This window comes from Nomascus leucogenys, chromosome 4 (assembly GCF_006542625.1).
Source record: "Nomascus leucogenys isolate Asia chromosome 4, Asia_NLE_v1, whole genome shotgun sequence".
NCBI lineage: Eukaryota > Metazoa > Chordata > Mammalia > Primates > Hylobatidae > Nomascus > Nomascus leucogenys.
Genome location: NC_044384.1, coordinates 123,070,611 through 123,097,532, shown reverse-complemented (window position 1 = coordinate 123,097,532; position 26,922 = coordinate 123,070,611). Strand labels below are relative to the sequence as shown.

Here is a 26,922-nt window from a genome sequence, read left to right as displayed (position 1 = left end):
AACGACGAACACCTGTTAGCCCTCGATCAAGTGCAGGGGGTCGATATTCACCACTCAGATGCCCCAGGGATTACCGTCCTAGCCAATGTCCCTGTTTTCTTTCCGATAATTTGTATCGGAAAGAAGCATTTAGCAGTCTCAATGAATGAAAAAAAAACTGAAGGCGCCCCAGTAAGAGTACGGAAAGAAAAGGAGTAATTAGAGAAGTGAATGACCAAGAAGGGCCTGGACAGCTGGGAGTGAGGGTGACAGGGGAAAGGGTGTGGACAGCTCGGTGTGGGGGTGACTGGGGAAAGGGATGCCCAGGAGTGGGCCGCTCCCTAGTCAAAGGAGGGGGCGCAGGAGGGAGTGAGAAAAAAATGACGTGTCTCTTTGGACCAGCAACAGCAAAGGAGGTTGGCCGCGGCACTGCCCGCATCCCTATCCTCCACCCGGCCCTGGCAGGTCACTCACCCAGAAGCCAGGCTACGTAAGGCCGCCCCCAAGGCCGCCGAGTTTCGATTCCTTAGTGTTTGGAAACAAACCGGGTGACCGAAAACAAACCGGGTCGCCAGGGGTCACCAGGGGCTTCCGGTTTCTTCGAAGACACCGCCGCTTCCACAGCGAAGGGAGCTGCTCCGGGTGCGTCGCGGAGGGAGTCCCATTTCCTCTGACTGGGCAAGAGCCCTGGACGTTCTGGAAGGACGGAAGATCGGAGGCAGGAGGGGCCGAGCCAAGGCAGGAGGGGCCGGGCCGACGCGGGAGAAGGCCCGTTACCCAGCAATACGCGCGCGAGACCCAGGCCCGCCGTCGGGACCACCACGGGCCAGAGGGAGGGGAAGCACTCTGGAAAGTGATTGGAAGTGTGGATCAGCTCTCAGCCGGAAAGGGGCTACCGCCGTCCGCGGGCTCGGCGCCAGGGCCGCGCGAGGAAACCGGAAGTCAGGCCCGAGGGAGCTGGGAGGGCGTTAGCGAAGGCAGGTTCGGTCGTGGGGGTGGGGAAGTGCAGGGGTGGCGCGCGGGGTACTACATGTCCCGTGAGCCTCCGCGGCGGGACGGGGCTGGGCGGCGCGACGCCAGGAGGCGGAGGCGAAGGCGGAGTGGAGATAGGTAAGAGCGTTACCAGCCGCCTTGTCTGTTAGGCCGAAGGACCTCTTCAGGGGCGCTTTCTAGTGCGTCTTTTTCACTCAGTGTCCTTTTGGGGGGTACCTGGGCCGTGTGGTGCGTGCTGGCTCGGCTCTGCAGCGCTCTTACAGGCTTACGAGCTGACGTGGCTGGGAACTGGTCTGTTAGAAGCCGTTACTCTGTAGTCTCTGTTTTCTAAACTAGTTGCAAGCCCTCAGGCGATCACTTGAGGCACAAGGTCGACGAATTGCGTAGGGGTCTATAGTTATTCACAAACGACACTGCGACTTCTTGCACACTGCTCAATTTATGGAATGAGAGACAGGGAGAAGATGCCAAAGTATTGGAGTTGCGCCCGGCTTCCCTGGAGTTGCCACCACCTTGGTTATTTCTAGATGATAGACAGTCCCTAGCTCTGGAGTCACAAGTAGTTGAATTAATTACAATCATTGAATGTCGCAGCCAGATGGAACCCTTGTAGCTCTAAGGTATTATTGGTTAAATAAACAAGGAACAATAATTATAGAAAATTTAACGTCACTAACCGCCAATTAGCAATATGGACATTAATCACCACCCCCTTAAAGTATTATTTTGTCATCTGCCCGCTTAACTATCAGCCCAACTGTCAGCCCAATAGGATGGATTTCACTCCAGGGTTTATGTGAAAATTCGTTTTTATTGTTGTTGAGCCTCTCTTTTTTGGTTTAGATTTAAGTGAAAATTTATAGCTGTTACGAACAAAGATCACAAGTTGAAGTTTTATGATATTTTTAAAAATACTTAGAAATCTGTGTTAATGTTATCGTTGAGAAAGGAAACGATTTACTTCGATTTACTGGGCTGGAGAATGGAAGAGAGCAGTGTTTTTAATATTTTGAGCAAGTATCCGTCCTTAACTTTTTTGATTGCCTCCATGATGCATTTTGAGAATTTTCAATTTAAAACAACCATTAGGTGTATGTTTTTAGAAGTAGAGTTTTGAAGAATGCTAGCAAAATTGGTTGAGGCATCACAAGTTATTAGAAATAAAGTGGTAACCTGGTTTTTAATTTGAAGGTGTAGAAATATTTTTGAATCTTTGTTCACAATTTAAAATAATTTAAGAATTGTTGAAAAGGCAGGGGACATCATTTTTATCTTTCTAAGTAAGTAAAGATAAAATGTCATAAATCATTATTTTGAAGTTTATCTGGTGAGACAGTCAATTTTTGTTTCACAGTGCACACTACACAATGGGTTTATTAACATATAATGGGTTTATTAAGAAATGTATTCGCTTAACCAGGATGTACAAATTTTATTATTTTAGTCAAGTAAAACATCTTAATTTTTCTTTTTAGGTTGTAGAACCCCTGCTAGATTATGACAAAATATAATCCATATAGTCATTGGATTTAGCTGCAAATGGTCACTTTCCACCCTGTGTCTGCTTCAATTAACTTTAGCAAATAAAATAAATTATTAGAGAAAACTTGTTACACAGTTCATATATAATCATGTATTAAAGGTTTATTATCAGGGAAAGACCTCTGATAAGTTAATTAAAAGATACAGTCTTGATAAGGACATTTTATAGGAAAAGAGAATGGTTAGATAATTGTTAAGCTCTAAGAAAGTAAAGAATTTAGGGGTCCTAAATGATAATCTTAACTTATAGCCAACTAGTTCAGTGAGTGGTTGGTTTTCCAGAGCATCTTGATTCCATTGAAATTTATTGGAACTTTGCTTAGGGATTTTTTTCAGGAATTTTCATATTTTCCCAAGAGGGAGCTGTGAATTACATCATCTAAAAAGCTGTCTCCAAGGCCAAGTTTGGGACAGTTTCTTTTCTTTTAAACCATTAACGTTTTTTGTAGCTACAAATTCAATCTGAAATTTTCAAAACAAGTCACTGCTTTAAAAATATATATATCTTTTTTAGAATGGCTGTTTTGGACTGAATTGAACACTCTTGACACCAGGCACTTTAAAAATTGTCCTGTCTACATGTTGTCACTCATTATAAAAAAAAAAAAAAAAGATATTACAAAAGCTCCTTCTCCACTTTTTTCCACCCGGTACACCAACTCCAAGATCTAGATGTTCTCCATCAGGGAAAGGGCTCCTGAAGGACATGATACTGGCGAGACTGGGTTCCCTTTTTCACTGAATTAGATTGGACTTCAAAGCAATATCTTAACAAAGAATATGGGCCCTAGTACGACTTCTGACTGTAGCTTAGCCTTTTTTCTTATTTTTGGGTAATAAGGTGCATTTTTAGAGCTTCAAATCTTAGGCAACATGTAAAAATAATGAAAAACCTTTTTTTTTTTCTTAAATGAGGACTTTGTCTGCATCTGAGCTGTGAAGAATATTTACAGTAAAAAGAAACTAAGTGCAATTTTTAAGAAAAATTTTTAAGTGAATTTCTGATTAGTGATTTAAATTGTATATTTAATTTGATTAATATCATTACCTCAGGGGTCATATTTTCTGTTTCTTTGTTGTATATTCTGAGGACTGTGCTTTGGTGCACCCTGGATAGATGTGGCTCTTTATTGTCAGAGGAAGAAGACTTAGTATGTCAATACCACTAAATTGAAATGGCAGTGTCTGTCTTTTCATATTCATATCAGCTTCAGTGTCATTCCATAGGTGTTGTTTCAGAAACTTCTTCCTTTCTTTTCCTCACGTATCACATGTCCAGGTTACTATCTTTAGGGTATGAGAATAGTTTTAGTGGCAAGGATAAAAATGATTTCAAGAATACTACCAAAAATAAAACCTGGTATTTGGGCATACACAGTTGTCTTCCCTGTTTTCCCTGTACTTTCTCCCTCTCCCCTCTCCTTTGTCTCCTTACCCCTCCTTTCCCTCTATCTCAGATGTATGCGCGCGCGCGCGCGCGCACACACACACACACACACACACACACACACACACACAGAGAGAGAGAGAGAGAGAGAATGAGAGGGAGAGAATTATGTATGCCTTACAGTGCATGACTTCTGTTAAACTGTGTGTATCCAAACCTGTGTGCATCTTAAACCGGCAGTCTCTGAACTGGGCAACATATATCCTTTACCCTTAACCTTGAGAGGAACATAAAGGCTTTCGGGGAGGGGGGTGGTGGTTATATAGTTAAGGATAGTTTTAGAGTATTAATTCTCAGGTTGTCAACTTGCATGTATTCATTCCTAAGATTGATCTTCCTCAGAGTGTACTGAACTAGACATCTTTTTGCTTTCCTCTTTAGCAGTTGTCCCTCTCTCACTGACAAATATGGGGATACCTTATCTGACCTAAATCTTGATAGTGGTGTTTAGAAAGTGAATAACTGTAATGACTGAGTAGTTAACTCTTTTGCAAAATTGGTGAGTTACAGTTGCTTTAGAAAATAATTGCAGAAGGACCAAATTGGGTTATCAGCTGATCATTAAAAATAATTTTTGAAGCATACCCCTATGTGATTTTTCGTATATAACTTTTGAGTTCACACAAATGATTATTGCTATAACCAGAAATCATTACACTCCCAAATGTTTGGAATGGAAGAATAAAACATAAAAATAGCATTAACCCGAATTCTGTTTCTTTCTAGCAATAAGTAATATTTATTTTTGGGTACATGGCCTAATGAGGGAGGGGGCAGAAGGTCCTGTCCATTTTTTTTATGACATGCATTTCCAATAAAAGCTTTTTATATTTTATAGGCCAGGCACAGTGGCTCATGCCTGTAATTCCAGCACTTTGGGAGGCTGAGATGGGCCTATCACCTAAGGTCAGGAGTTAAAGACCAGCCTGGCCAACATGGCGAAACTCCATCTCTACTAAAATACAAAAATTACCTAGACATGGTGGCTCACTCCTGTAGTCCCAGCCACCTGGGGAGGCTCAGGCACGAGAATTGCTTGAACTCAGGAAGCAGAGGCCACAGTGAACTGATATTGCACCACTGTACTCCAGCCTGGGTGACAGACCAAGACTCTGTCTCAAAAAAAAAAAAAAATCCTTTTTATATTTTATAATAATTATAATTTGTTATATGTTTAATACTCATCAAAAGTGTTGTAGTAATTTAATGAGGACACAGTATTAGAACTTATGTTCTTGGAAATTTTAAAATTTACTTTTTTTGTTTAGGGAAGTATGATAGGGTGATCAATTTAAAATATTTTAAAACACTAGAATACATTATATTGGGATAAGCTAATGTGGAGGAAGTGAGATGGAAATATGAATTCAGGGAAAAGAGGCATGATATCGAGTTCCTAGCTGCTAAAGGAGAGCTTGTTCGTGTAATTTTCAAAAAGATGCATGATGGTAGATTTTAAATTACCATGGCATTTACATTTCATTTATAAAAGAAATTATGACTTTGACTCCAGCAGAAAGTTGGGTCCTAGACATGCAATCTGTGCTTCACTAAGAAGTTTTTGACTTAAAAATTGGAATTGGTTGCTGACAGAGCTTGCAATAGGAATTGGTTGCTGACAGAGCTTTTTTGTTTGTTTGTTTTTCCAAATAAAACATGAGTGCCATAATTGTCTGCACAATGACAAAATGCAGTGATTTTTCTGGCAGAAACATGGTGAAGAAAAATTAATGGTCCTAGAAAGCCCTTGACATGAAGAATCATAGGGAGAAGAAATGTGAGACCAACCAAAAGGAGAACAGCAACAGAGGAGGTTGGTAGATTGTAAGAGAAGACTCAGTAGAGGGAATCCTACACTTCTTATTAAATGAAGAAAGGTAAACCCTCCTCAGAGGCTTTGCAGTTATACTCTTTTGCTATTTGAGATATGAATTTGTTCATTTATTCAGTATTTGACAAATTATTGAGCACCTATCATGTGTCAGACACTGTTTTAGGCACTGGGATGAAATAGGCAAAATGGCTTTTTTAAAGTACAAGGAGGTAAAACGTATTAGAGAAGCCAGTCACATTGACAAAGAGCTGTGTGAAATTTAACATGATAAGAAATTCTATTTCATGTGGATAGCACCACCGATCCCACAGAGATACAAACTATCATTAGAAAATACTATAAACACCTTTACGCAAATAAACTAGAAAATCTAGAAGAAATGGATAAATTCCTTGACACATACACCCTCCCAAGACTAAACCAGGAAGAAGTTGAATCCCTGAATAGACCAATACCAGGCTCTGAAATTGAGGCAAGAAAGAGCCTACCAATGAAAAAAAAGTCTAGAACCAGACGGATTCACAGCCGAATTCTACCAGAGGTACAAAGAGGAGTTGGTACCATTCCTTCTGAAACTATTCCAATGAATAGAAAAAGAGGGAATCCTCCCTAACTCATTTTATGAGGCCAGCATCATCCTGATACTAAAGCGTGGCAGAGACACAACAAAAAGAGAGAATTTTAGACCAATATCCCTGATGAACATCGATGGAAAAATCCTTGATAAAATACTGGCAACCTGAATCCAGCAGCACATCGGAAAGCTTATCCACCATGATCAAGTGGGCTTCATCCCTAGGAGGCAAGGCTGGTTCAACATACGCAAATCAATAAACGTAATCCATCATATAAACAGAACCAAAGACAAAAACCACATGATTATCTCAACAGATGCAGAAAAGGCCTTTGACAAAATTCAAAAACCCTTCATGCTAAAAACTCAATAAATTAGGTATTGATAGGACATATCACAAAATAATAAGAGCTATTTATGACAAACCCACAGCCATACTGAATGGGCAAAAATTGGAAACATTGCCTTTGAAAACTGGCACAAGACAGGGATGCCTTCTCTCACCACTCTTATTCAACATAGTGTTGGAAGTTCTGGCCGGGACAATCAGGCAGGAGAAAGAAACAAAGGGTATTCAATTAGGAAAAGAGGAAGTCAAATTGTCCCTGTTTGCAGATGACATGATTGTATATTTAGAAAACCCCATAATCTCAGCCCAAAATCTCCTTAAGCTGATAAGCAACTTCAGCAAAGTCTCAGGATACAAAATCAATGTGCAAAAATCACAAGCATTCCTATACATCAATAACAGACAAACAGCCAAATCATGAGTGAACTCCCATTCACAATTGCTTCAAAGAGAATAAAATACCTAGGAATCCAACTTACAAGGGATGTGAAGGACCTCTTCAAGGAGAATTACAAACCACTGCTCAACGAAATAAAAGAGGACACAAACAAATGGAAGAACATTCCATGCTCATGGGTAGGAAGAATCAATATCGTGAAAATGGCCATACTGCCCAAGGTAATTTATAGATTCAATGCCATCGCCATCAAGCTACCAATGACTTTCTTCACAGAATTGGAAAAAACTAAAGTTCATATGGAACCAAAAAGCCCGCATTGCCAAGTCAATCCTAAGCCAAAACAACAAAGCTGGAGGCATCACGCTACCTCACTTCAAATTATACTACAAGGCTGCAGTAACCAAAACAGCATGGTACTGGTACCAAAACAGAGATGTAGACCAATGGAACAGAACAGAGCCCTCAGAAATAATACCACACATCTACAAGCATCTGATCTTTGACAAACCTGACAAAAACAAGAAATGGGGAAAGGATTCCCTATTTCATAAATGGTGCTGGGAAAACTGGCTAGCCATATGTAAAAGCTGAAACTGGATCCCTTCCTTACACCTTACACAAAAATTAATTCAAGATGGACTAAAGATTTAAATATCAGTCCTAAAACCATAAAAACCCTAGAAGAAAACCTAGGCAATACCATTCAGGACATAGGCATGGGCAAGGACTTCATGTCTAAAACACCAAAAGCAATGGCAACAAAAGCCAAAATTGACAAATGGGATCTAATTAAACTAAAGAGCTTCTGCACAGCGTAACAAACTACCATCAGAGTGAACAGGCAACCTACATAATGGGAGAAAATTTTTACAATCTACTCATCTGACAAAGGGCTAATATCCAGAATCGACAAAGAACTTAAACAAATTTACGAGAAAAAAATCAAACAACCCTATCAAAAAGTGGGCAAAGTATATGAACAGACGGTTCTCAAAAGAAGACATTTCTGCAGCCAACAGACACATGAAAAAATGCTCATCATCACTGGCCATCAGAGAAATGCAAATCAAAACCACAATGAGATACCATCTCACACCAGTTAGAGTGGCTATCATTAAAAAGTCAGGAAACAGCAGGTGCTGGAGAGGATGTGGAGCAATAGGAACACTTTTACACTGTTGCTGGGACTGTAAACTAGTTCAACCATTGTGGAAGACAGTGTGGCGATTCCTCAAGGATCTAGAAGTAGAAACACTATTTGACCCAGCCATCCCATTACTGCATATATACCCGAAGGATTATAAATCATGCTGCTATAAAGACACATGCACACGTATGTTTATTGCAGCACTATTCACAATAGCAAAGACTTGGAACTAACCCAAATGTCCATCAGTGATAGACTGGATGAGGAAAATGTGTCACATATACACCATGGAATACTATGCAGCCATAAAAAATGATGAGTTCATATCCTTTGTAGGGACAGGGATGAAGCTGGAAACTATCATGCTCAGCAAGGACAGAAAACCAAACACCACATGTTCTCACTCATAGGTGGAAATTGAACAATGAGAACACTTGGACATAGGGTAGGAACACTACACACCAGGGCCTGTCGTGGGGTGGGAGAAGGGGGGAAGGATAGCATTAGGAGATATACCTAATGTAAATGACGAGTTAATGGGTGCAGCACACCAACATGGCACACGTATACATATGTAACAGACCTGCACGTTGTGCACATGTACCCTAGAACTTAAAGTATAATTGAAAAAAAAGAAAGAAATTCCCTTTCATTTATTTTTTGCCAATAGTTTCTATATGTGCCTATAAAGAAAAAAAATCCATTTTTTTCCTACTTAAAATGGGAAGAGAAGAATAAATAATTCTGTTTTGAGGCTTTCATTTACATTATAAAAACCAGGAAGACAAAGCAATTATTCAGAGGAGAGCCATTTTATAAAGCTACAAATAAATAATAATGAAAGGATGACATTAAAGTTCATTAAGATCTATAGAAGGAAGTTAAGCTACATTTTTCAAATAGATTATGTAGCAAAGGAGAAGGAAAACGTCCAATCTCACAACTCACACAATACAGAAGTGAAATTTTTGATTTGGTGTGATGGCTAATTTTATGTGTCAACTTGAAGGTGTGCTGTGGGCTGCCCATGTATTTGGTTAAACATTATTTTTGGGATGTTTTTGAGTGTCTCTGAATAAGATTAGCATTTGAATAGTAGGTGGAGTAAAGCAGATTGCTCTCCACATTGTGAGTGTGCAGCATCATCCAATCCACTGAGGGCTTGACTAGAACCAAAGGTAGACGAAGGGAGAATTCGTGCTCTCTCTGCTTGAATATTTGAGCTGGGACATAAGTTTTCTGTCTGTGGAGTAGAATTTATAGCATTGGCTCTTCTGTTTTGCAAGCCTTTGGACTTATACTGAATTACACCACTGACTCTCCTTGTTCTCTAGCTTATATATGACAGATCATGGGAGTTTACCTCCATAATTGCATAGGCCAATTATATAGATATAATATATAGTTGGTATCTATTATATATATATACACATATAATATATAGTGGGTATATATTATATATATATAATATGTATATATATATCCATACATATATATCTGTACATCCTATTGGTTCTGTTTCTCTACAGAACCCTGACTAATATACTTTGTACTAATTACAAAATTAGATATAGTTTCCTAGAGTAAAGATAAAGACTTTGAATTGCCTATGAATCAGTACTCAAGTGATTCTTAAGTTTCCCTCAAAAATGTGTTATTTATTCACTGAAATTACCTTATTAATTATTTACTCTTGATAGTCATTCTATATCATTCCCTTTTGGCTTTAATAATCCCTTCCCTCATCCCACAGTCAAATCTGTTCACCTAGTTTTATGGATTTTACTCCTTAGCTGTCTGAACTATTGCAATAGTTTTCGTTTAAAAAAATTTTTTCTTCCAACACATTCTTTATATTCATTTCAACGTGATCTTTATAAACTGTAAATGTTATCATTATACTTCTCTTAAATTCCTGAAATGACTCCTTAACATTTTTTAAAAGGACCTTGTTAATATAGCCGAGCCTCTTTCTCCACCAGCTCTTACAAATACTGCCAACGTAGGCACTGAAATTGGATAACTTTACACACTTAAAAGATTTTCATTGAAGTGACTCTGATTATTCTTTTACAGTATTTAATGTCTTAGATTATCATTGATATTACAAAAATAATTGTCAAATTCTCAGAGAATTGGGGAACCCCAGGAAAACTCTCTAACATCAGTTTGAAAATTATGGATCTGGTTCTCACATGTTTGTCCTAGATGAAAACATATTTTCAAGGGAATCTTATATGTCTCGATAAGGAATTTTACTAGAATATGTTGAGTCTTAAATTTATTTGGAATATGTACCAATAAAGCATCATCACTTTTTCAACATCAAGTGTTGTGTAGTAGAATTCAAAGCGACACATTCCCTTTGTACTCAAAATAGAAAGGTTGTTCTCCATAGACCATCCAAAACTAAGAATTCTCAATGTTCTCTGAAATCTTCGTAATAGATTAGATTGCTATCTGAATATTATGGTCAGAAGTTGGAGGAGGAATTTATATCTCATTTTACCCTCCCCCCGCCAACAATCCTTTTTCTGAAATAATTCAAATTTTCTGTTTGAAAAGTGTTTTGTTTTCCTAACAATTTAATGTATTTATTGTCTGAAGTGAGATAATGTGTACAAATACCTGTGCTAGATAACAAGTTTAAAGATCAGAGAAAATACAGAAAACTGTTACTTCCCGGAAATACTTAACTGTACATTGAGAAAGTCACTGATATGTTGAATCTAGTAACTGAGGTGATGGCTCAAAATTAAGTAATTGAGTTTTAGAAGCCAGATTATCCTTTACTTGTATTTTTAAGTTTGAGTCTTAATACTATATTGGATGAAAGTGGAAATGGTCAGATCTGCCACCCAAATTGTCGTGTATTTTAAATTCAGGATTTATTAGTAACAGAAATATGATTTAAAATTATTTGTAACATTTACATTTGTGAAAAATATAACTGTTTTTTGACAATAAGTATTGTATTCATTAAGTTTGAACATTTTTCTATTTTGGTCAATATTTTCTTATGAAGATACAAAACAGTATAAAGAGTCTAAGACAATTAAAATTTTTTCTATGCAACGAAGCAGAAGACAACTAGGATTTTCTTGTAGAGCTAACTTACTTGACAAAAATATGCATGAGAGTGTCTTTGATTTCATGGGTAAAAATAATAGCTTGAGTTGAAGAAAAGAGAAAAAGGCCTAGAGAAAAATATGTATCTTAACATTAAATGAATCACCAGAATACTTTGTAATCCTTACTTTGTAAAGATAAATTAGCAACAAAAAAAGTTTGAAAGTTTATAAATGATTTTCACCCTTACAAAAACTGTAGAACAAGTTATTCATTGTTTCTTTAGGAGAGAAAAAACTATAGCGCAATCAGGAAATTATCAACTATAAAATGTAGCATTAGGTGTATTTATGAGATATGTTCATGAAACATTCCCATATGTAAGAGGTAATTAAAGATAGTGTCTTTTTTTCCACCTACACATCGTAGATTATGATCGTCCCATCTTCTCTTGGCTAAGATTTGAAAACTTAAATATTGATTATAATTCGTAATTTCATTTGGTCACTTCTCATGTTTTAATAAGAAATTTTAGAAAAAATTAGAAATCATTGAAATTTATTTGTTTTGCTAACAGGATGATATGTTTAAAACCGAATATATCAGTAATTACATTAAATGTAAGTAGACTACTCAGAACAAAGTTGTCACTTTGGATTAAGAAAAATCATTGTGTACTAATTATAAGAGATACATGGGAAAGAGTGAAGGAACAGAAAATATTAATAATGTATACGTTAAAGTAGCTTGGTATAATTATAGGAAGATGAAACAAAGCAGACTTTCAGGAAAAAAAGTATTATTTCCACCAGAAGATAAAACAATTCTGGCCGGGTGCGGTGGCTCACGCCTATAATTCCAGCACTTTGGGAGGCAGAGGCGGGTGTATCACAATGTCAGAAGATCGAGACCATCCTGCCTAACACAGTGAAACCCCATCTCTACTAAAAATACAAAAAAAAAAAAAAAAGGCCAGGCATGGTGGCGGGTGCCTGTAGTCCCAGCTACTTGGGAGGCTGAGGCAGGAGAATGGCATCAACCCAGGAGGCAGAGCTTGCAGTGAGCCGAGATTGCACCACTGCGCTCCAGCCTGGGCGACAGAGCAAGACTCTGTCTGGAAAAAAAAAAAAAAAAATCTGTTTGTATGCATCTAAAGAAACAGCCTCATAAGAAATGAAGTAAAAATTGATGAAACCAAGGGGCAAATCTATAAGTAGATTTTAATATACATCCCTCAGTAACTGACAGAATTAAACAGGAAAATAATGCATTAAGAAAAGAGATAACTGGATTTAAAATGATTTACATCACAGCCACTAGGATGGCTATTATCAAAAATACAAAAACAAAAACAGAAAATAACTATCCTAAAACTCATACGGCATGTCAAGGGACCTTGAAAAGAAAAAAAAGCAGGAAGACTCATACATTCTGATTTCAAAAATTACTACTAAGCTACATTAATCAAAACAGTATGGTACTGGCATAAAGATAGACATATAGACCAATAGAATTAGAATAAAGGGCCCAGGAAACTTATTTATGTTTCATATGCACCTAACACACATGGCCCAAATGTAATTTTAGGCTATATGTGTTAGGCACATATGAAACATAAATTTTGTGTTTAAGCTTGGGTCCCATCCTCAAGATGTATTTTTATGTATATACAGATATTCTAAAATCAAAAAAAAGGTAAAAAATCGGAAATGCTCTAGTCTCAAGCATTTCGAATAAGGGGTATTCAACTAGTACTGGCATAAAGACAGACACACAGACCAATGGAACAGAATGGAGAGCCCAAAAATAAGCCTACACACTATGGTAAAATTACCTTCAACAAAGATGCCAGAACTACAAAATAGATAAAGGATAGTCTCTTTCAACAAGTAGTCTTAAGAAAACTGGATATTAACATGCAAAAGAATGAAATTGGACCTTTATCTTACACCATACACAAAAAGTGGACTCAAAATAGATTAAATGAAGCATATGAAAAATATAAGGAATTAAACTATAAAACTCTAGAAGAAAATGTAGGGGAAGAGCTTCATAACATTGGTCTTGGTGATGATTTCTTGGATATGACACCAAAAGCACAGGAATAAAAGCAAAAATAAACAAGTGGGACTATATCAAACTTAAAAGTATCTTCACAGCAAAAGAAACAACAGAGTGAAAAGGAAACCTATAGAATGGAAGAAAATATTTGCAAACCATGCATCTGATAGGGGATTAATATCAAGAATATATAAGAAATTCACAATGTAATAGCAAAAAAAAAAAAACCTGGTTAAAAATGGCAAAGGACTTGATTAGACATTTTTCTAAAGAAGATATACAGATGGCAAGGTTATATGAAAAGATACTCAACATCACTAAATATCAGGGAAATGTAAATCAAAAACAATGAGCTGTACCCTCATACCTGTTAGGATGGCTATAATTTTTTTTAAAGGCAGAAAATAAGTGTTGGTGAGGATGTGGAGAAATTGGCATCCTTGTGCACTGTTGGTGGGAATATAAAATGGTGCAGCTGCTGTGGAAAATGTTATAGAGGTTCCCCCAAATTAAAAGTGGAACTGCCTTGTAATCCAGCAATCCTACTTCAAAGGTATTTATCCAAAAGAATTACAAAGAAGATCTGGAAGAGACACCTACATTCTCGTGTTCATTGCAGTCACTCACAGAGACCAAAAGGTGGATACAAACTAAATGTCCATAAGCAGATAAATGGATAAAGAAAATGTGGTGTATACATGGAATAGAATATCCTTCAGCCTTAAAAAAGTTTCAGTTATACAAGATGAAAATGTTCGTGAGATCCATTGTACAACAATGTGAATATAGTTGACAATACTGTACACTTAAAACTTTTAAAGAATAGATTTCATATTATATTATTAAAAAATAGTTCAATAGAAGCCACAGAATGGGAGATATTATCCAGAATCTACAAGGAACTTAAGTGTACAAACAAAAAACAACCCCATTAAAAAATGGTTAAAGGGCATGAACAGACACTTTTCAAAAGAAGACATACATACAGCCAACAAGCATATGAGAAAATGCTCAATATCATTATTACAGAAGTGCAAATCAAATCCACAATGAGATACAATCTCCCACCAGTCAGAATGGCTATCACTAAAAGGTAAAAAAATGACAAATGCTGGCGAGGTTGTGGAGAAAAGAGAACACTTATATACTGCTGCTGGGAGTGTAAATTAGTTCAACCATTGTGGAAAGTAGTGTGGCAGTTCCTCAAAGAACTGAAAATAGAACTACTATTTAGCCTAGCAATCCCATTTCATATCCAAAGAAATATAAATTGTTCTATTATAAAGACACATGCATGTGTATGTTGAACACTGTTCACAGTAGCAAAGACAATGAATCAACCTAAATGCCCATAAGTAGTAGCATGGATAAAGAAAATATGGTACATATACACCATGGAATACTTTGCAGTCATAAAAAAGAATGAGATGACATCCTTTGCAGGAACATGGATGGAACTGGAGGCCATTATCCTTAGCAACTAACACAGGAACAGAAAACCAAATACCACATGTTCTCAGTTATAAGTGGGAGATAAATGATGAGACCACATGGACAGAAAGGAGAACAACAATCCTGGGGCCTACTTGTGGGGGAGGGTGGGAGGGAGAGGTTCAGGAAAAAAAAACAAAGCTGTTGGGTACTATGTTTAGTACCCGGGTGAGGAAATAATCTGTACACCGATCTCCTGAGTCACAAGTTTCCCTGTCTAACATGTACCCCTGAACCTAAAATAAAAGTTAAAATATTTTTTTAAAAAAAGAATAACAAAATAACTGATATCTAGAATATACAAAACTTTATTTAATAATAACGCAATGACAACGAAGTAGAAAAATGGTCAAGAGACTTGAACAAGTACTTTACCAAAGAGGATTTCCCAGTGGCCAATAAAAAAGAAAAGAGAAAGTACTTGGTTTTTCTTATAATAGCACTGGGCTTATTCTCATTCTTGGCAGATTGTTTCTACACTTTGAATGAACATATTAATATTAACCATATCTTTTATTTTTTATATTCTGATGCTTTGACATTCTGGTGTTTTGCTGACCCTGGAAGCACAGCCCCTCTCAGTGTTTGCCCATTTGTAGAGTAGAATGTACTTTTCCAATGCAGATCAACCAATCCAGAGCCCACACCCCAACCACCTCCTTTATCAAGCTCTCACTCTCCATACCACTATTTACCTGTGCTAATCACCCCAGAGATAGGTACCAGAAAACTAGGGTCAGCCCTTATGTCCCAGAGTTTCCTGAAATCATTAAAACTAGCCAATCTTAAACCTTACGGCTTGCCTTTCCCACTCCTTCTCATAGAAACCACAGTTAAACTTCTTGCTCACAGTCCTCCCTCTCCCTCTGCCTCCTGACTGATCCTAGTCCTTCCTCATCTAGCCCTCTGTGGGGGTGCACACTCCCTCCTTTTGTGAATAATAAACTGTCTTTTCACAGTGGCAAGTATCTTGTGATCTGTCAGCCTTACTCTATCTCAAATTTCCTGTTAATATCCTATATTTTAAATATAGTCTTCCTATAATCCATATACTGTCCTAATCCAAATTCAGTTACTCATCTGTTAAATGTAAGTAGAATCACAGTAAGATCACTACACACCGGAATGGCTAAAATGAAAAAGACTGATAGTATCAAGTAATAGCAAAAATGTGGAATGACAGAAACTTTTATATATTCTTCATGGGAGTATAAGTTGGTACAACCACTTTGAAAAGTAATTGGCATTATCTATTATGTATGACCCAGCAATTCCATTTATAGGTATATATCCAACTGTTAAGTGTGCACATTGCACCAAAAGACATAGACATATATAAAAACGTTCTCTTTTTTTTTAACATCACATTTTCTTTATTTCCTCATTGGCTGGTGGGTATTTGTGCCCATTCCATATTTTTACATTGCAAATTGTACTGCTATAAACATACCTGTGGAAGTGCCTTTTTCATACACTGACGTTTTTTCCTCTGGGTAGATACCCAGTAGTGGGATTGCTGGATCAAATGGTAGTTATTCTTTTAGTTTAATCTCCATACTGTTTGTCATACTGATTGTATTACTTTACATTCCCACCAACAGTGTAAAAGTATTCCCTTTTCACCACATCCATGCTAACATCTATTATTTTTTAATGTTTAAATTATGGCCTTTTTTAAATTATACTTTAAGTTTTAGGGTACATGTGCACAACATGCAGGTTAGTTACATATCTATACGTGCCATGTTGGTGTGCTGCACCCATTAACTCATCATTTAACATTATGTATATCTCCTAATGCTATCCCTCCCTCCTCCCCCCACCCCACAACAGTCCCTGGTGTGTGGTGTTCCCCTTCCTGTGTCCATGTGTTCTCATTGTTCAATTCCCACCTATGAGTGAGAACATGCCGTGTTTGGTTTTTTGTCCTTGTGATAGTTTGCTGAGAATGATGGTTTCTAGCTTCATCTATGTCCCTACAAAGAACATGAGCTCATCATTTTTTATGGCTGCATAGTATTCCATGGTGTATATGTGCCACATTTTCTTAATCCAGTCTATCATTGTTGGACATTTGGGTTGGTTCCAAGTCTTTGCTATTGTGAATAGTGCCGCAGTAAACATGTGTGCATGTGTCTTTATAGCAGCATGATTTATAATCCTTTGGGTATATACCCAGTAATGGGATGGCAGGGTCAAATGGTATTTCTAGTTCTAGATCCCTGAGGAATCGCCACACCGACTTCCACAACGGTTGAACTGATTTACAGTCCCACTAACAGTGTAAAAGTGTTCCTATTTCTCCACATCCTCTCCAGCACCTGTTGTTTCCTGACTTTTAATGATTGCCATTCTAACTGGTGTGAGATGGTATCTCATTGTTGTTTTGATTTGCATTTCTCTGATGGCCAGTGATGATGAGCATTTTTTCATGTGTCTTTTGATTCCATAAATGTCTTCTTTTGAGAAGTGTCTGTTCATATCCTTCGCCCACTTTTTGCTGGGGTTCTTTCATTTTTTCTTGTAAATTTGTTTGAGTTCATTGTAGATTCTGGACATTAGCCCTTTGTCAGATGGATAGATTGCAAAAATTTTCTCCCATTCTGTAGGTTGCCTGTTCACTCTGATGGTAGTTTCTTTTGCTGTGCAGAAGCTCTTTAGTTTAATTAGATCCCATTTGTCAATTTTGGCTTTTATTGCCATTGCTTTTGGTGTTTTAGACATGAAGTCCTTGCCCATGCCTATGTTCTGAATGGTATTGCCTAGGTTTTCTTCTAGGGTTTTTATGGTTTTAGGTCTAACATGTAAGTCTTTAATCCATCTTGAATTAATTTTTGTATAAGGTGTAAGGAGGTGATCCAGTTTCAGCTTTCTACATATGGCTAGCCAGTTTTCCCAGCACCATTTATTAAATAGGGAATCCTTTTCCCATTTCTTGTTTTTGTCAGGTTTGTCAAAGATCAGATGGTTGTAGATATGCGGCATTATTTCTGAGGGCTCTGTTCTGTTCCATTGATCTATATCTCTGCTTTGGTACCAGTACCATGCTGTTTTGGTTACTGTAGCCTTGTAGTATAGTTTGAAGTGAGGTAGCATGATGCCTCCAGCTTTGTTGTTTTGGCTTAGGATTGACTTGGCAACGCGGGCTCTTTTGGTTCCATATGAACTTTAAAGTAGTTTTTTCCAATTCTGTGAAGAAAGTCATTGGTAGCTTGATGGGGATGGCATTGAATCTATAAATTACCTTGCGCAGTATGGCCATTTTCACGATATTGATTCTTCCTACCCATGAGCATGGAATATTCTTCCATTTGTTTGTATCCTCTTTTATTTCATTGAGCAGTGTTTGGTAGTTTTCCTTGAAGAGTTCCTTCATGTCCCTTGTAAGTTGGATTCCTAGGTATTTTATTCTCTTTGAAGCAATTGTGAATGGGAGTTCACTCATGATTTGGCTCTGTGTTTGTCTGTTATTGGTGTATAAGAATGCTTGTGATTTGTGCACATTGATTTTGTATCCTGAGACTTTGTTGAAGTTGCCTATCAGCTTAAGGAGATTTGGGGCTGAGACGATGGGGTTTTCTAGATATACAATCATGTCATCTGCAAGCAGGGACAATTTGACTTCCTCTTTTCCTAATTGAATACCCTTTATTTCCTTCTGCCTGAGTACCCTGGCCAGAACTTCCAACATTATGTTGAATAGGCGTGGTGAGAGAGGGCATCCCTGTCTTGTGCCAGTTTTCAAAGGGAATGCTTCCAGTTTTTGCCCATTCAGTATGATATTGGCTGTGGATTTGTCATAGATAGCTCTTATTATTTTGAGATACGTCCCATCAATACCTAATTTATTGAGAGTTTTTAGCATGAAGGGTTGTTGAATTTTGTCAAAGGCCTTTTCTGCATCTATTGAGATAATCATGTGGTTTTTGTCTTTGGTTCTGTTTATATGCTGGATTACATTTATTGATTTGCGTATGTTGAACCAGCCTTGCATCCTATGGATGAAGCCCACTTGATCATGTTGAATAAGCTTTTGATGTGCTGCTGGATTCGGTTTACCATTATTTTATTGAGGATTTTTGCATCGATGTTCATCAAGGATATTGGCCTAAAATTCTCTTTTTTTGTTGTGTCTCTGCCAGGCTTTAGTATCAGGACGATGCTGGCGTCATAAAATGAGTTAGGCAGGATTCCCTCTTTTTCTGTTGATTGGAATAGTTTCAGAAGGAATGGTACCAGCTCCTCCTTGTACCTCTGGTAGAATTCGGCTGTGAATCCGTCTGGTCCTGGACTTTTTTTAGTTGGTGAGCTATTAATTATTGCCTCAATTTCAGAGCCTGTTGTTGGTCTATTCAGGGATTCACCATCTTCCTGGTTTAGTTTTGGGAGGGTGTATGTGTCAAAGAATTGATCCATTTCTTCTAGATTGTCTAGTTTATTTGCATAGAGGTGTTTATACTATTCTCTGATGGTAGTTTGTATTTCTGTGGTATCAGTGGTGATATCCCCTTTATCATTTTTTATTGCTTCTATTTGATTCTTCTCTCTTTTCTTCTTTATTGTGGTCTATCAATTTTGTTGATCTTTTCAAAAAACCACCTCCTGGATTCATTGATTTTTTGAAGGGTTTTTTGTGTCTCTCTTTCCTTCAGGTCTGCTCTGATCTTAGTTATTTCTTGCCTTCTGCTAGCTTTTGAATGTGTTTGCTCTTGCTTCTGTAGTTCTTTTAATTGTGATGTTAGGGTGTCAGTTTTAGATCTTTCCTGCTTCCTCTTGTGGGCATTTAGTGCTATAAATTTCCCTCTACACACTGCTTTGAATGTGTCCCAGAGATTGTGGTATGTTGTGTCTTTGTTCTCGTTGGTTTCAAAGAACATCTTTATTTCTGCCTTCATTTCATTATGTACCCAATAATCATTCAGGAGCAGGTTGTTCAGTTTCCATGTAGTTGAGCGGTTTCGAGTGAGTTTCTTAATCCTGAGTTCTCGTTTGATTGCACTGTGGTCTGAGAGACAGTTTGTTATAATTTCTGTTCTTTCACATTTGCTGAGGAGTGCTTTACTTCCAACTATGTGGTTAATTTTGGAATAGGTGTGGTGTGGTGCTGAAAAGAATGTATATTCTGTTGATTTGGGGTGGAGAGTTCTGTAGATGTCTATAAGGTCTGCTTGGTGCAGAGCTGAGTTCAATTCCTGGATATCCTTGTTAACTTTCTGTCTCGTTGATCTGTCTAATCTTGACAGTGGGGTGTTAAAGTCTTCCATTATTGTTGTGTGGGAGTCTAAGTCTCTTTGTAGGTCTCTAAGGACTTGCTTTATGAATCTGGGTGCTCCTGTATTGCATGCATATATATATAGGATAGTTAGCTCTTGTTGTTGAATTGATCCCTTTACCATTATGTAATGGCCTTCTTTGTCTCTTTTGATGTTTGTTGGTTTAAAGTCTGTTTTATCAGAGAGTAGGATTGCAACCCCTGCCTTTTTTTGTTTTCCATTTGCTTGCTAGATCTTCCTCCATCTCTTTATTTTGAGCCTATGTGTGTCTCTGCATGTGAGATGGGTTTCCTGAATACAGCACACTGATGGGTCTTGACTCTTTATCCAATTTGCCAGTGTGTGTCTTAATTGGAGCATTTAGCCCATTTACATTTAAGGTTAATATTGTTATGTGCGAATTTGATCCTGTCATTATGATGATAGCTGGTTATTTTGCTCATTTTTGATGCAGTTTTTTCCTAGCCTCGATGATCTTTACAATTTGGCATGTTTTTGCAGTGGCTGGTACTGGTTGTTCCTTTCCATATTTAGTGCTTCCTTCAGGAGCTCTTGTAGGGCAGGCCTGGTGGTGACAAAATCTCTCAGCATTTGCTTGTGTGTAAAGTATTTTATTTCTCCTTCACTTATGAAGCTTAGTTTGGCTGGATATGAAATTCTGGGTTGAAAATTCTTTTCTTTAAGAATGTTGAATATTGGCCCCCACTCTCTTCTGGTTTGTAGAGTTTCTGCCGAGAGATCAGCTATTAGTCTGATGGGCTTCCGTTTGTGGGTAACCCGACCTTTCTCTCTGGCTGCCCTTAACATTTTTTCCTTCATTTCAGTGTTGGTGAATCTGACAATTTTGTGTCTTGCAGTTGCTCTTCTTGAGGAGTATCTTTGTGGCATTCTCTATATTTCTTGAATTTGAATGTTGGCCTGCCTTGCTAGATTGGGGAAGTTCTCCTGGATAATATCCTGCAGAGTGTTTTCCAACTTGGTTCCATTCTCCTCGTCACTTTCACCAATCAGACGTAGATTTGGTCTTTTCACATGGTTCCATATTTTTTGGAGGCTTTGTTCATTTCTTTTTATTCTTTTTTCTCTAAACTTCTCACTCACTTCGTTTCATTCAGTCTTCTATCACTGATACCCTTTCTTGCAGTTGATTGAATCGGCTACTGAGGCTTGTGCATTCATGATGTAGTTCTCGTGGCTTGGTTTTCAGCTCCATCAGGTCCTTTAAGGACTTCTCTGCATTGGTTATTCTAGTTATCCATTCATCTAATTTTTTTTCAAGGTTTTTAACTTCTTTGTGATGGGTTCGAACTTCCTCCTTTAGCTCAGAGTAGTTTGATTGTCTGCAGCCTTCTCCTCTCAACTCGTCAAAGTCATTCTCCATCCACTGTTGTTCCGTTGCTGGTGAGGAGCTGCATTCCTTTGGAGGAGGAGAGGCACTTGATTTTTAGTTTCCAGTTTTTCTGCTCTATTTTTTCCCCATGTTTGTGATTTTATCTACCTTTGGTCTTTGATGATGATGACTTACAGATGGGGCTTTGGTGTGGATGTCCTTTCTGTTTGTTAGTTTTCCTTCTAACAGTCAGGACCCTCAGCTGCAGGTCTGTTGGAGTTTGCTGGAGGTCCACTCCAGACCCTGTTTACCTGGGTATCAGCAGCAGAGGCTGCAGAACAGCAGATATTGGTGAACAGCAAATGTTGCTGCCTGATCGTTCCTCTGGAAGTTTTGTCTCAGAGGAGTACCTGGCCGTTGTGAGGTGTCAACCTGCCCCGACTGGGGGATGCCTCCCAGTTAGGCTACTCGGGGGTCAGGGACCCACTTGAGCAGGCAGTCTGTCCGTTCTCAGATCTCCAGCTGCATGCTGGGAGAACCATTACTCTCTTCAAAGCTGTCAGACAGGGACATTTAAGTCTGCACAGGATTCTGCTGCCTTTTGTTTGGCTATGCCCTGACCCCAGAGGTGGAGTCTACAGAGGCAGGCAGGCCTCCTTGAGCTGTGGTGGGCTCCACCCAGTTGGAGCTTCCCGGCCGCTTTGTTTACCTACTCAAGCCTTGCCAATGGTGGGCACCCCTCCCCCAGCCTCGCTGCTGCCTTGCAGTTTGATCTCAGACCGCTGTGCTAGCAATGAGCTAGGCTCTGTGGCCATAGGACCCTGTGAGCCAGGCGCAGGATATAATCTCCTGGTGTGCCGTTTGCTAAGACCATTGGAAAAGCACAGTATTAGGGTGGGAGTGACCTGATTTTCCAGGTGCCATGTGTCACCCCTTTGTTTGACTAGGAAAGGGAATTCCCTGACCCCTTGAGCTTCCTGGGTGAGGCGATGCTTCTCCCTGCTTCAGCTAATGCTCGGTGCACTGCACCCACTGTCCTGCACCCACTTTCTGACACTCCCCATTGGGATGAACCAGGTACCTCAGTTGGAAATGCAGAAATCACCTGTCTTCTGCATCGCTCATGCTGGGAGCTGTAGACTGGAGCTGTTCTTATTTGGCCATCTTGGCTCCACCCCTAAAAATATTCACTGTGGCATAACAATCCTAAACTGGTGATCTAAATAGCTATCAATATTACAGAGATAAGTAAGTTGTGGTATATTTTCATAATGGAATATTCTCTAGGAATGAAAATGAATAAACTAGCTAGAAGCAATAGCATGGAGGCATCTCATATGGGCATAAAAGTGTACATTATGATATACTTTATATGAAAATCAAAGCAGACAAATAAAACTATTAGAAGTCATGATAATGGCTACTATTGGGGAGAAGAAAGACGGTAGTGACTAGGGAGAGGTTATAAGATTTCTAAGGTGGTGTTTATGTTCTAATCCTTAAACTGGATGTTGGTTACATGACTATATTCACTTTGTGATGATTCATTGAGCCATGCAGTTATAATTCATGAACTTTCTCTGCTAATTTTTATAAAGGTTTTTGTTTTTGTTTTTGTTTTTGAGATGGAGTTTCACTCTTGTTTCCCAGGCTGGAGTGCAATGGTGTAATCTCGGCTCAACGCAACCTCTGCCTCACTGATTCAAGAAATTCTCCTGTCTCAGCCTCTTGAGTAGCTGGTATTACAGGCATGCACCACCATGCCCGGCTAATTTTGTATTTTTAGTAAAGATGAGGTTTCTCCATGTTGGTCAGGATGGTCTTGGAACTACCAATCTCAGGTTATCCGTCCGCTTCAGCCTCCCAAAGTGCTGTGATTACAGGTGTGAGCCACTGTGCCTGACCTATTAAGTTTTTTTTTAACTATAATTAGTTACAGAGTTATGTTTCCTTTAAACATCAAACATTCTTAGGTTCGGAATATTAGACTTTGAATTTATCATAGTATTGATAAATGTATACATTTAAGAGTAAATCATATAAAATATTCTACCTAAATTATGTGTTGATGCTTATTGCTTGATTTTATTACAACATTCTACCAGTTTTGTTTTAAGAAGAAATTTTTCTGACACTTGTTAAAATGGTAAGGAAATCTTTATTCAAGACTATTGCAATAGGTATATGATAAGAGGTGAGATAAATCAGAATAAAACAAGAACAACTGGGGATTTACAGCCAAGGAATATGGTAAAGGGGTCAGTGGATAGAAAATTACTGGGAGGAGAAATCAAGTGTAGGGGGATTTTGCTAAATTGACTTGATAAGAGTCTTACTAAAGGCCAAGGAGTTATACATCAAAGGAAGTTGACCAAATATCAGGAGTGATCAGCTTGGTATAGTGGCTCATGCCTGCAATCCCAGCTACTCAGAAGTCTAAGGTGGGAGGATCACTTGAGCCCAGGAGTTAGAGGCTACAGTGAGCTATGATTGTGCCACTGCAGTCTAGCCTGGGCAACAGAGAAAGACCCATCTCAAGCAAACAAACAAATAAATAAATAATAAATAAATGATTGATCAATATTAAGGATGGGAGGACTCTCAGTAAACTAACTTAACTGGATTCTTTGCTAGGACTGGGTTGCAGAGGCCAAAGACAGGACAGGGTGGGTGGGGGTTGGTGGCGGATGTGGTCAAGCTCCAGGCCTAGAGGAAAAGAGGCCTTAGAGGAGCCTGATTAAAGTTTAGTCAAAGGGAGAGTCTTTGCCACTTTCTTCTTCTCTTTCTCTTCCTTTCTTCTTCTCTCGTTTGTTCTTTCTTCTTCCTTATTCTTCTTCCTTCTTCTTTCCTCCTCCTCCTCCTGCTCCTCCTCCTTCTCCTCCTCCTTCTCCTCCTGCCCCTCCTCCTCCTTCTCTTCCTGCCCCTCCTCTTCCTTCTTCTTCCTTTCTTCATTTTCTGTTGTAATAATATGGGCTTAATCTTGTTCTTGGCAGAATGGTTCCATACTTTAATTACCTTGCTAAAATTTATACTACCATAATTATATTCAATTAATATAGTAATTGAAGGACTTATATTGATAAAAGACAATGATTATGAAGATTGTTGGATGTAGTTAGAGATTTATGTGAAATATTCACTTAGCCATAATATTAAAGAGCCATAGTCTATAGTATATTTTTTTGTGATATAAAGACATGAACGTTTTTAGAAGCTTAAGAGAATCATCAGTGTTTTTAGAAAAGGAAAATAAGCAAATCATGAAATGTTAACAGCCCAAATATCTAAAGATTGAATATTATTTCATCAAGGAATGAAATAATAACTTTTTAAATATAAATTTTTTTCTTCAATTAGAAAGGTTTAAAAAGTGCCTATTGAAAAACTGGCAAAGTAAAACTACAGTGTAGCCATTTGTATTAATACATTTTGAAGTACTTTCTGCTAGTCTTTTTCTGTGCATTATTTACAACCTTTTTTGGCAACTTGTCCTTTATTTTATTTTAATAGGTTCAGAGGATACAAGTGCAGTTTTGTTGCATAGATAGATATATTGCCTAGCTTTGTTGTGTTGGCTTTTAGTGTACCCATCACATGAATAATGAACATTATATCCAAACCTCACCCCTTTCCCTACCTCTCCCTATTTAGAGTCCCCAGTGTCTATTATTACCCTCTGTAGTTCCATGTGTACCCATTGTTTAGCTCTCACTTACAAGTGAGAACTTGTGGTATTTGATTTTCTGTTTCAATTATTTCAGTTAGGATAATGGCCTCCAGTTCCATCTATTGTTGCAAAAGACATGATTTCCTTCTTTTTTATGGCTGTGTAATATTCCATGGTCTATATCTATATATCCATATCTATATCTGTCTATCTACACAGACCCTCTACATTTTCTTTATTCACCCGTTGATAGACACTTAGGGTGATTCCATAATTTGGCTATTGTGGATAGTGTTACAATAAACATGAGAGTGAAGCTATCTCTTTGATACAATGATTTCCTTTCTTTTGGATATGTATCCAGTAGTGGGATTACTGGATCATATGGTAGTCTTTAGTTTTTTTGAGGGACATCTATGCTGTTTTACATAGCGGCTATACTAATTTACATTTCCACCAAAAGAATAGGAGGGTTTCCCTTTCTCCACATCCTTACCAGCATTTTTTTTTTGTCCTTTTAATAAAAGCCATTTTAACTGGGGTGGGATGATATCTCATTGTGGTTTTGATTTGCATTTTCCTGATGATTAGTGATGTTGAGGCTTTTTTCATATACCTATTGGCCATTTGTATGTTGTTGTTGTTGTTGTAGTTTTTTTTTTTTTGAGACGGAGTCTTGCTCTGTTGCCCAGGCTGAAGGGCAGTGGTGAGTGGTGCAATCTCTGGCTCACTGCAAGCTCTGCTTCCTAGGTTCAAGTGATTCTCCTGCCCCAGCTTCCCGAATAGCTGGGATTACAGGTGTGCGCCACTATGCATGGCTAATTTTTGTATTTTTGGTAGAGATAGGATTTCACCATCTTGGCCAGGGTGGTCTTGAACTCCTGACTTCAGGTGATCCACCCCTTCACCCTCCCAAAGAGTTGGGATTACAGGTGTGACCCACCGCACCTGGCTCCATTTGTATGTCTTTTAAGAAATGTCTACTCAGATCTTTTGCCCATTTTTAAATTAGATTTGTTTGTTTGTTTTTGTTTGTTTGTTTTTTGCTGTTGTTTGAGATCCCTATAGATTCTGGTTATTAATCTCATCTCAGATGGATAGTTTGAAAATATTTTCTCTTGTTCTGTAGGTTTTCTCTTCACTTTGTTGATTGCTGTGCAGAAGCTTTTTGGCTTCATGTGATCTTATTTATTTTTGCTTTTGTTGCCTGTGCTTTTGCTGTCTTACGTGATAAAATGTTTGCCCAGACCAATGTCCTCAAGCATTTCCCTAATGTTTTCTTGTAGTGGTTTCATAGATTCACATCCTAGATTTAAATCTTTAGTCCATTTTGATTTGATTCTTGTATATGGTGAGTGATAGGACACTAATTTTATTCTTTTGCATGTGGTTATCTAGTTTACCCAGCACGATTTGTTGAAGAGGCTGTCCTCTTCCCAGTGTATGTTCTCAGTACCTTTGTCACAAATGAGCTGACTGTAAATAGGTAGCATTATTTCCGGGTTCTCTATTCTGTTTAATTAGTCTATGGGTCTATTTTTATGTGGCTTTGGTTACTTTGGCTTTGTGTAGTATATTTTGAACTCGGGTAGTGTGATGCTGCCAATTTAGTTGTTTTTGCTCAGGATTGCTTCAGGCCCTATTTTGGTTCCATATAAATGTTAGGTTTATTTTTTCTATTTCTATGAAAAATCTCATTGGTAGATTGATAGGGATTATATTGAATTTGTAGGTTGCTTTGGGTAGTATTATGATTTTAATTGTAT

The 26,922-nt window shown here is 38.1% G+C and overlaps 2 protein-coding genes across 6 annotated transcripts in view; one reads left to right on the top strand and one right to left on the bottom strand.

The window, feature by feature from the left end:
• AZI2 (5-azacytidine induced 2) overlaps positions 1 to 1,003 on the bottom strand; it is a 28,093-nt gene extending 27,090 nt beyond the window's left edge. For all 5 annotated transcript variants that reach the window (XM_030812237.1, XM_030812238.1, XM_003256792.4 and 2 more), the window contains exon 1: positions 454 to 1,003. The gene's annotated coding sequence lies outside the window, so the exon portion shown is untranslated. The remainder of the gene's footprint in view (positions 1 to 453) is intronic.
• ZCWPW2 (zinc finger CW-type and PWWP domain containing 2) overlaps positions 588 to 26,922 on the top strand; it is a 166,201-nt gene continuing 139,866 nt past the window's right edge. Inside the window, exon 1 of the mRNA XM_030812240.1 lies at positions 588 to 1,089. Within this exon, the coding sequence (XP_030668100.1) occupies positions 1,010 to 1,089 (80 nt within the window). The 5' untranslated portion in view covers positions 588 to 1,009. The remainder of the gene's footprint in view (positions 1,090 to 26,922) is intronic.